This window comes from Camellia sinensis, chromosome 8, assembly GCF_055761805.1.
Source record: "Camellia sinensis isolate YWXY chromosome 8, ASM5576180v1, whole genome shotgun sequence".
Lineage (NCBI taxonomy): Eukaryota > Viridiplantae > Streptophyta > Magnoliopsida > Ericales > Theaceae > Camellia > Camellia sinensis.
This window is the reverse complement of record NC_138968.1, coordinates 181,096,216-181,106,617: the sequence shown is the minus strand read 5'-3', so window position 1 is coordinate 181,106,617 and position 10,402 is coordinate 181,096,216. Positions and strand designations below refer to the sequence as shown.

The 10,402-nt window shown below is 35.4% G+C and overlaps 2 protein-coding genes across 2 annotated transcripts; one reads left to right on the top strand and one right to left on the bottom strand.

The window, feature by feature from the left end:
* Positions 1 to 1,030: 1,030 nt before the first annotated feature.
* LOC114324035 (uncharacterized) lies at positions 1,031 to 2,469 on the top strand. Its single transcript, XM_028271759.2, has 2 exons — positions 1,031 to 1,385; positions 1,493 to 2,469. Exons 1-2 carry the CDS (start codon positions 1,157 to 1,159, stop codon positions 2,281 to 2,283), a joined length of 1,020 nt encoding a protein of 339 aa, XP_028127560.2. The 5' UTR covers positions 1,031 to 1,156; the 3' UTR covers positions 2,284 to 2,469.
* Positions 2,470 to 3,056: 587 nt separating this feature from the next.
* Positions 3,057 to 6,359, bottom strand: LOC114324034 (receptor-like protein kinase THESEUS 1). The gene has a single exon (XM_028271758.2). It carries the CDS (start codon positions 5,863 to 5,865, stop codon positions 3,349 to 3,351), a length of 2,517 nt encoding a protein of 838 aa, XP_028127559.2. The 5' UTR covers positions 5,866 to 6,359; the 3' UTR covers positions 3,057 to 3,348.
* Between the last annotated feature and the right edge of the window lie 4,043 nt (positions 6,360 to 10,402).

Below are 10,402 nucleotides of genomic sequence, written 5' to 3'. Positions count from 1 at the left end.
TCGCCTGATCAGTATTTAAAATTCCCTCATACAAATAATTATAGATACAATTTGTGTATAGTTAATTCAGTACCCTTTTCAACTTCTCTCAAACACTATTGTTAATGATAAGATTGTTAAATTATTTTCATAAAAAAATTTTAAAAACATAATTTATATATTAAAAAAATCTAAAATAAATATAAATATCTATAATTATTCCGTGCATAGCACGGGTGATAGGTTAATTTACAAAAAAAAAAAAAAAAAAAAAAAAAAAAAAAAAAAACTTAAGAAAATTGGACAAATGACTCGTCCTAGACTGTTTTTTGGTGTACTGCGTACCATAACTATAGCATTGGTAAGTTGCAGAGTGATATTGCCAAATGTTTTAAATTAGATTTGTCAAATGAGGACGATGAGAAATAAAGAGCGAAATTGTCAAGAGCATTGATAAGAATAAAAAAAAAAAAAAAGTGTTCTCTTTTTGGATGATGTGTCTCGTTAATTTGAGTAGTATTTTTATGAACAAGAATTTAATAAATGGTAATCAATAAATGCCAGCAAACGTAAGCAAGAATCAAAAGGTAGTAGTGGAGCTGAACTTGCGGTCCAAAACAAACCAAATTTTCTATCCCAAGCTTCACATGGGTCTAGCATGACATGAGGCCTGAGAGAGAGAATAATGACCCTCAAGCCACGCTCATTGAAAAGTAGGAAAAAATTAAATTTGCCATGGCAAAACCTTTGGAACTAAATTGTTTTTTTAAGATCATTTAGCCGAGACAGACTTAAAAGTAAAAAAAAAATTAATTCAAAATTGAATATAAAAGTTCACTAAACACAAAAATAAGCAAAAATTTAAGGTAACTTATAAACTGAACAGAAGGAAGCCTAGAGACACAGTATGCCAACTGGCATTTTCTTAAACAAGGTTACATCCCCCAAAGCATTGACTAAGATCAAAACTCAAGCAAAGCATTCAAGAGATCCAACTAAGGCCCATGTTCCTAGATAGTTCAAGGTTCATTTCGAGAGAATTGATCACAATAAATAATACCAATACACAGAAAGGAAGAAAGAAAAAAAAAAAAAAAAGCAATTGACATTAGTCTATAAAACCAGCAGAAAGAGAGCTGTTACTCCACCTGATTCATCTGCCTCTGAGAATAGAGTCATGAAGATCATCTTAAGCAACAAATGCTTATTGATCATCTTGCTTCTGTTCATTTCTGGAGCAATACAAATCCAGGCAGAAACCACCACCTGCAACAAACCCAAGAGCCCATGCTTTCTCAAGAAGTTGCCATGCCCAAGTGAGTGCCCAACGCCATATCCAAGCGACGCAAAAGCTAAAGTTTGCTATGTCAACTGCAATTCACCCATATGCCGAGCCGAGTGCAAAAGTAAATTATCTTCTCTGTAATTGATTCACCTTCATAGTACAACATCCTTATTTACTCTATGCTTTGTGCTTCAAAAAACTAACACCCTTGTGTTTTAATATTTTCAGCTCGCAAACCAAATTGCGGTAGCCCTGGAGCAGCATGCTTGGACCCCCGGTTCATTGGCGCAGACGGCATTGTCTTCTACTTCCATGGCAAGAGCAATGAGCATTTCAGCTTGGTTTCGGATCCCAATCTCCAAATCAATGCCCGCTTCATTGGATTGAGGCCAGCTGGTCGACCCAGGGACTACACGTGGATTCAAGCACTAGGAATCCTTTTCGATTCTCAAAGTTTCTCTGTTGAGGCCACCAACGCAGCAACATGGGACGATGAAGTCGACCATCTAAAATTCTCTTACAGTGGCAAGGAGCTAGTTATACCTGAGGGCTACCCATCCGTGTGGAAATCCCCAGAAAATGAGCTGAGAGTGGAGAGAACGTCTAGCAAGAACAGTGTTATAGTCACTCTCCCAGAAGTTGCAGAAATTTCAGTCAGTGTGGTGCCTGTGACCAAGAAAGATGACAGAATCCATAACTACCAGATACCTTCTGAGGACTGTTTTGCTCACTTGGAGGTACAGTTCAGATTCTATGGCCTCTCCTCAAAGGTCGAAGGTGTGCTCGGCCGGACTTACCAGCCAGATTTTAAGAATCCAGCGAAGCCAGGTGTTGCAATGCCGGTTGTAGGTGGAGAAAACAAGTACAGAACCACATCACTTCTATCCGCAGATTGTGATTCTTGTGTGTTCTCTCCAGTTGGGGTTGTTAACAAGGACGAGTCCCAAGTTATGAATTATGGAACACTAGATTGCACTGGTGGAGCCGGCAGAGGGAATGGAATTGTTTGCAGGAAATGAGTACCTAACTTCATTCTCAGAGGATATGAGAAACTGTTTCTTGATGTATAATTTGAAGTTTCTTGGTAGAGATTAGAGAATGATGTGTCCTCTTTTCTATTCTACCCTAGAGTAATGCACTTTCAATTTGTACTAGTAGTTTTTGCAGTTTTTCCCCTCTAAATCAAATATGTCGTTGATCAACAATTTCAATAGTTTGAATCTTGTTTTCCACAACCAAAATTTTAATGGTACTTAAATAAGAAGAGAAACTGTTCAGATGCAAAACCATGATGACTAAATTAGAAGAGAGGGAACATGACATTGAAACTGCTCAGATGCTAAACCATGATGACAAAACCAATTTTTCTAACACAAAGGGCATTACTAAAAATCATACCATAATTTTTGGAAACCTTGGAAAACCCACTTTTCCTACATTCCCTAATACAAAAGGGACATGTTCAGGATTATCCTGAAGGTTTCTTGATATTTTTCAGGGCATTTCTGATATTTGTTTCCCAGTAAATGCCACAGATAATTCCATAATGGAAAGGCTCCTTGATACTGCTTTCCAGAGGGAAAGCATGGCTCATTACTCTTAACCAATGTAAAACAACACAACTGTAGCAGATTTCATCCAAAAATGACAAATATCATTACAGCAAGCACCTCCAGCCACAGATGATAAATTATACCTTGGTTTCTATATAATTTTCCGAACAAAAAATTATACAAGTAATAAAATCCATACCATAACCAAATTTGGAACTATGTAAAGTCAACATGGAATGTGGGAAGTTAACAAACACTTGCATTGATCGGGATCAAAACAATATTAAATTCTGTGGTATTTTGATGGATTCATTGGCTCCCACCAATCAACTATAGTACATAGGCAATAATATTATCATCAAAAGAAGAAAATAAAAAGGTATAAACCCAGATTAAAAGGAAGTAAGAAGGGGACAAAAAAAAAAAGGAACAACCTTCCCTTGGGAGATGTCAAATCAGTCTTGAGGCCAGGATGACCAATCTTTTTGCAGGACATCCAATGGCAAAGATCATAAACATGACATATACTCCTCATCTTCCATGGGGATTTACCAGCTGCGAGAAAACAGCACTTGTGGTAGGATCTTCTGCATCATCATCAGTGCCAGAAATCACCTCATCAACCATACTGACACTGTAATCAAATGGCTCAAGTGGAGTCAATGGAATGCCTGGGATATGATTTGTGCTGTTATCTTCAGGTTCCATGAGAGCTGACGATGTTTCCTCCAGCTGTAGAGCGTACTCTAGATTCCACAAAACATCACCCATTGATGGCCTGTCCACCCCGTACTCAGCCAGGCATTTCTCTGCTGTCTCTCCAAACTTCTTAAGTGAAGCTGGATTTACCTTTCCCACTAGATTTGAATCTATGATTTGATCCAACATCCCTTTCTTTTGCCAATTCATTGCCCATTCCGCAATATTAACTTGATCTCTAGGGAGAACGGGGTTTAAAGCCGGTCTTGTGCAGAGAACTTCCATTAGAACCACCCCAAATGAATACACATCTGATTTCTCAGTAAGTTGTTGCCTTCTGAAGTATTCAGGATCAAGGTACCCAAAACTACCCTTCACAGCAGTACTTACATGGGTCTGATCCAGAGCTGGACCTGCTTTAGATAGACCAAAATCAGCAACTTTGGCTACCAAATTCTCATCCAAGAGTATGTTCGTTGTCTTCACATCTCGGTGAATAATACTTTGAGCTGCCCCCGTGTGTAGATAATGAAGACCCCTAGCAGCCCCAATACAAATCTCAAGCCGCTGCTTCCATGAGAGAGAAGGGAGATCTGTTCCATAAAGATGGCTCCTGAGAGGCCCATTTGCCATGTACTCATAAACCAGAATCATTTCTGACCGGTCGTCACAATAGCCAATAAGAGAGACCAAGTGACGGTGGCGGAGCTTGGACAACATTTCAATCTCAGTTCGAAATTCCGCAAGACCTTGTTCAGATCTTGGGTTTCCTCTCTTAACAGCAACTTTAGTCCCGTCTTCCATGGTACCTGTGTAGACCCTACCAAAACCGCCAACTCCAAGAAGCAAACTCTCATCAAATTTGTTAGTTGCATCCATTATCTCTTGGAATGTGAAGAACCGGCCAAGATTGGAGGAAGTTAATGAGATGCAGCTAGCCGTTTCGCTCTTTTGAGAAGTTGCAGACATTTTTGTCATGGTTTGAGAGTTTCCATATAAGGGCAAAGGGCGCCATGTGCGCCCTTGATGAGTAGTCTTTGACTTGTGGGATACCAAGCAGCAATAACAGAAACCAATAAATGCCACTGCAGCTAAAGCTCCTGCAATGGAACCGACTACGATGCCTATCTTGTTATGTTTTGAGGGTGAAACCAGGAAGATACCCAAATTTCTAGCTTCATTACTAATCTTCATGATCTCCAAACCATTCATGGTTGCATTTATGTTGTCAGCCTTTATATCTGGACCAACACTAACGGTCAAAGTGTGTGAATCGGAGGAAAGATTGGAAACAAAATCTTTGTAGACAGGAACACTCAAGCCACCTGTGTCAGTTGATAGGTCAAGACTCCCAAGAGCAATATCAGAGTTTATGTATAGATTAAACAAAAGATCGTACATGGACTTGCCCACAATATCGCAGAAATGTACTCTGACAAAATAGGTGGAATTTGGATCGACAGGGAGGACCCAAGTTATGTTGAAGTTCATATTGTTTACATTGGCATCTCCCATGGTTTCAGCTGTGGCATAAACAGAATTTGGTGCGATTTCAGGTGTGACAGGAGCTTTATATTTGATGTTTGCTGGGCTAACTGAAACATTTACAGCAGAGTTGTTCATGTAGAGGTATTTGGCGTCATTCTCCCAAGTTCTACCCAACGTATCATTCTGCGCAGTGAGCAATGGACCACCCATGTTCAATCGGTAAACAGTTTCAAAAACATAGTCTGAAAGGCCGCTAAAAGGGACGAAGGGGGGTAAAGCTGGTGCCTGATCAGGGAGCAACTCATCCGGGATAGAGACAACTTCAATGGCATTAACAAACACAACCGAATTGTTGGAAGGAATGAAAGTAATGACCAAGTTTTCCGAAGTCACATTGACCGCATACTCCTTAAATAGATAAGAACCCTTGTGGTTCTTGAAAGTGAAGTTGTTCAAGAGCACAAAATTTCCGGTGACTACAGTAATCGAGGCAAAAGTTAAGTTGTGGTGGGAGTCCGGAAGAGGGTAAAAATAGAGGCGGACCCAGTGCCTACCTAGTTGCTTGATATCGAATTTGTAAGATGCTGTACTCCAGAAAATTCTAGCAGATTGATAGACTGAAGAAGGGACACTAGAATTGGAGGTAGCAACAATGGAATTGCCTAGAGTTTTCAATGCGAATGAAGACTGCAATGAATCAGGAATGTAAGTCTGACCTAGGAAGCTAACATTTTGTGAAGATCCACATACAATCAAGTAACTATCAACAGGGATGAACAAGGCAGAGGATTCAAGAAACATAAAAACAAACAAAACATGTAGAACTAGAGGCACCCATTTCACTAGCTTCATCTTTACCATTTTTGGCCACCAAAACCCTCAAAAACAAAGAAAACAATAATTGCCCAATGCCCCCCACTTCCTCCAATTCTAAAAACAACAATACCAAAAAATTACCACAAAGAAGCCCTCAATTGCAAACCCAAGTCCCCAAAACACATGCCCAGAAAGCCTTGTATCTAAAACACTATAGCTATCTAAAGCAATGTCTAACCCGAATAGCTTCTATGACAGACAACATACAAGAGCACCAAGACAGTAAAAATGGAAATTCTGCTAAAATATGGTCCATAGATTGATGTATTAAAAGCCTTGTATCAAAGGTTTTTTGGTAGCCTTACCTCAGAAAGAGAAAGGTAAATGGTTGTGATATGGAGTGAAACGAAATGGGTATGGTTGTGAAGCGGAGAAAGAGGAAACCCAGTTTGAGATTAGAGCAATGCCACCATTGGAGACCCTTCTCAGTTGAAGCTCTTTAAGTGCAGCGCCAAACAGCTCTCTCCAGGCTGTTAATTAGTTTCTCAATTTACAGAAAGGATGGACCCACAACAAGGGACACATGAAACTACTGTCTCCAAAATCAAACCCCCTATTTTTTATTTTTTATTTTTTGTCAATAGCCAAAAGCTGTTATCAAAAAAAAAGAATGATAATGAAGGAATTGATATATTTATGAAAAAAAAGGATACGGCATGAAAGTTCTGCACTTGTGCTCTACAGCGGAAATTGCAGAAAAATAATATTAATTCAAAATAATTATAATATGCAAGTACAAAATTTATTAGGGGAATTGCAAAAAAAATGTACCAATTCGAAATAATTGCAATGTTATGGAAGTACAAATAATTCATGCATTAAATTATACAACTTCTTTGCAATTATTTTAAGTTTATATCATTTTCTTACAATTGTTCCAAATTTATTTGTACAATTTCATATTTGAATTTTTGTGCTTCAATTATATTGTAATTATTTTCTATTAATATTATTTTTTTTTATAATGATTCCTTTTATATATCTACTTCTATAGAAAAATAAATTAAATTTAATTAAATTGAACAACACTGTATTTACATTAAAAATTTATTTTTATTTTTATTTTTTAATTATAATGATCAATCTCTTACCCTCTAAATCAAGTTACAATATCAAAAAAAAATGTCTTTTATTTTGTTGCGAGGTGGTAACAAGGCTGCTCATGGGGTAGCTCGTATGGCGGGTCAGGTGGTTGGGCGCCGGGTATGGAGGGATGAAGTGCGTGCTGCGATTTTCAGTGTTACTCGGTCTGAATCTTTTTAGTCTATTGGCGATAATTTGCCTTTCTAAAAAAAAAAAAAACAAGTTACAATATCACCTTCCTATCATTTAATGAAACTAATAACTATTATTGGGTATAACATGTTTATCATCAAACAATAAAAATAAGGATTTTGACTTATTTTCGAGTCTATTTTGATAATTTGAATCATTCATATTTTAAATTATATAGATTTGAACATACTTACAAAAAATCAAATTAATCGGATATCGTTAATCCTTTCATCCAATCACATTTGCATTCATTTTAATATTTTAAATCACAATTGTCATTTATTTTTATAGATATAAATGTGAGTGGATAAAAAGATTAATGATATCTGATTAATTTAATTTTTTATAAGTATGTTCTGCTCGATATAATTTAAAATATAAACAGTTCGAATCATTAAAATGACTCCCGAAATTGGCTCATATGACTATACAACAGTGACTACTGTTGTGCCCAAGTATAACAGTCACCCTAAATTCAAGTTATCACATGTTATCAAAAGTGGTAAAAGTGAACCAACAATATATTCTATATTTCTAAGCATTACATGTTATCCCAATTTCTTATCTCAAACATGAATAACAAATGTATATATTCGTATTGTTCTTTAAATACTCAATATAAATATAATAAATTTTATTATTAAAATCAACCACAATACTAAAATATATCACATGGTTTATATTTTATTCGCATACAAAATTAGTCGGGTCTTAGAGCTCTGTACCAGAATGGTTGCTGTGCTGGAACCGACGATCTGCAGAGCCAGCTATCACGCGGTTCAGAGATTGGAAGGAATCACAGTTAACGGCGTTAGTCGACGGAAGTGCCATGCAACGAATTAATTGGGGATTTTTGCAAAGATTTGTCTGGCTCAGGCGCCACTTTTGAGGGCATGAATGACGCCAAGCATGATTTTATAGCCGAATTTGTTAATCCAAATTTGGTTATATAATTTGATGAAGAGTTTGGAATATTAGGCAAAAATCATAAAATTAAAAATTAAAAACATAAAAAACATTAAATAAATAAAATAATGACATAAAATTGAATTTGAAAAAACTATTTTAATACTAGAAATACTCTTGCAAAAAAAATAATTTTTGGAATTCCTGATATTAAGATTTTATAACATAAAGAATATTCAATATTTTCATAATGTCTAAAGTCTTTCAAATCAATCTAGAGAAAATTCAATTCAAAAAATTTATTTGGGAATTACAAAAGAAATTTGGCTCATTACATGCAGAGAATTACTCTGGATTCAAATCAGAGAAAATTGAAATTTCTCTGAATTCAAACTAGAGAAATTTAGAGAATATTAAAATTTCTCTGACTTTGTTCACAAATTTCTCTATCTTCCCAATCACGATATACAATACACAAATTGATCACTCAAATAAACAACAACAACAACAACAACAACAACCAATATACATATATATATATATATAGAGAGAGAGAGACTCAATAAAAGGAAAATTTCTCTGGGTTTACAACTAGAGAAAATTCATAAACAATGATCACAATTAAAGAAAATGCAAAGAAATCTGACATCTTTTCCATATAAAATGCAGTACAAGCTTGACATATTTACACCCTTATTTTCCTCCTATTCAATATTGTTACCCAAAGACAACCTAAGAGAGGGGTGAATTAGGTTTTTACAATTAAAATTAATAATACCCTTATAAAAATTATGACTAGCACAATAAATAAATATAATTAATGAAATAAAAATAATTAAAACAAGTGTCTTATCAACTATGTCAGTTAATGATTTTAGCACAGTAAAAATGTGAAATATAACTATGGTAATTTAAAATAAAATAAAGAGATAAGAAAGAGAGAGACAAACAAATTTATAGTGGTTCGGCTTCAATTCGGCCTACATCCACTCCTTAAGCTTCACTTGATATTTTTCACTATCTTCTAGCTTCACAGGGGTGCTAACCTCTTTACAAATGGAGTAATCCTCCACAGATTTTAGATAGACTTCACAAGTCTAAACCCTTGCAAATCTTAGGTGATTCACAACTACTCTCAAGATTTCAACAATGTTTGTAACACTTTTACAAGATGAAATGGTATTTTTTCTTTCAAAGAAAGCTTACAATAAATATCTCTTAAAGGTAGATATAAAACGAAGTTTTGATTTTTCTATAAATCTCATACAGGAAATATGAGCTTAATGCTATAAGGCTCGGTGTATAATTTTTTAAAATAGATGTGAGTGATTATAGAGCAAAGAATATTTTCAGGTTTTTTTGTAACTTGTTTACATTAGAGGCTTTGGTATATATAATGAAAATTATAGCCGTTGTATTCATTTGAATTTATAGCCGTTTATGGCCGTTGTAGTCATTTAAATTTATAGCCGTTGTACTTTTATCATTACCAATTTGAATATCTTTCACTCCATCATTACAAATTTGAATATCTTCCACTTGAATTTTTTGAACTTTTATAGCTGTTTATAACTGTTGTACTTCAATCATTACTAATTTGAATATCTTCCACTTAAACCTTTTGAACCTATTGGCCTGCTGCTTTGCTAGGCTGTTTGAACTTTTGTTTTGGGCTGTTTGAATTCCTGATTTAATCAAATATTAAATGCATTCTAACAACATGTATGATAAAGATTTAGGTGAGAAATAATGGGACAAAATAAATTTTGATTCTATTTTTCTCTGTCAAATAAATCATCAAAATAAATTTTGAATTCTATTTTTCTCTTTTAAATAAATTAAACATAATTAAATAAATCATCAAAATAAATAAGTTTAACAAATGTAGTAACAACAAGAGAGATTTTCTATTGGCAGCAATGGCTTCAATTACATATCCATCATCCATCAATGTGGACTACTGGGAAAATAAGGAGTTAAGTGGCACCTCAAACAACAATCCACAAAAACTCTGCGGATACTCATATAGATTGTAACAGTATGGACTCACAATCCAAAAATTAGTGTCTCTGCTACAACTAGCTTCGTCGCTTTCTTAGTAGAAACTCATGTTGCTGCTGTTGCGGAAGCAGAGGAGTTAGTGGCTGATCTTGTTGCTCGCGATGGAATTGATAGAATTGGTGGTAATGAAGACTCTGATTCTTGGAAGCGACCAAATTGACTTTAGAGAACAAGCCTAGGTCATTGTCGTACATAGATTTCTTGGCAGAATCAAAGAGGATACAGAGGCAGCGTCAACAAATAGATGTTATATAGCGGCGGCGACAATGGTGGTAGTTGG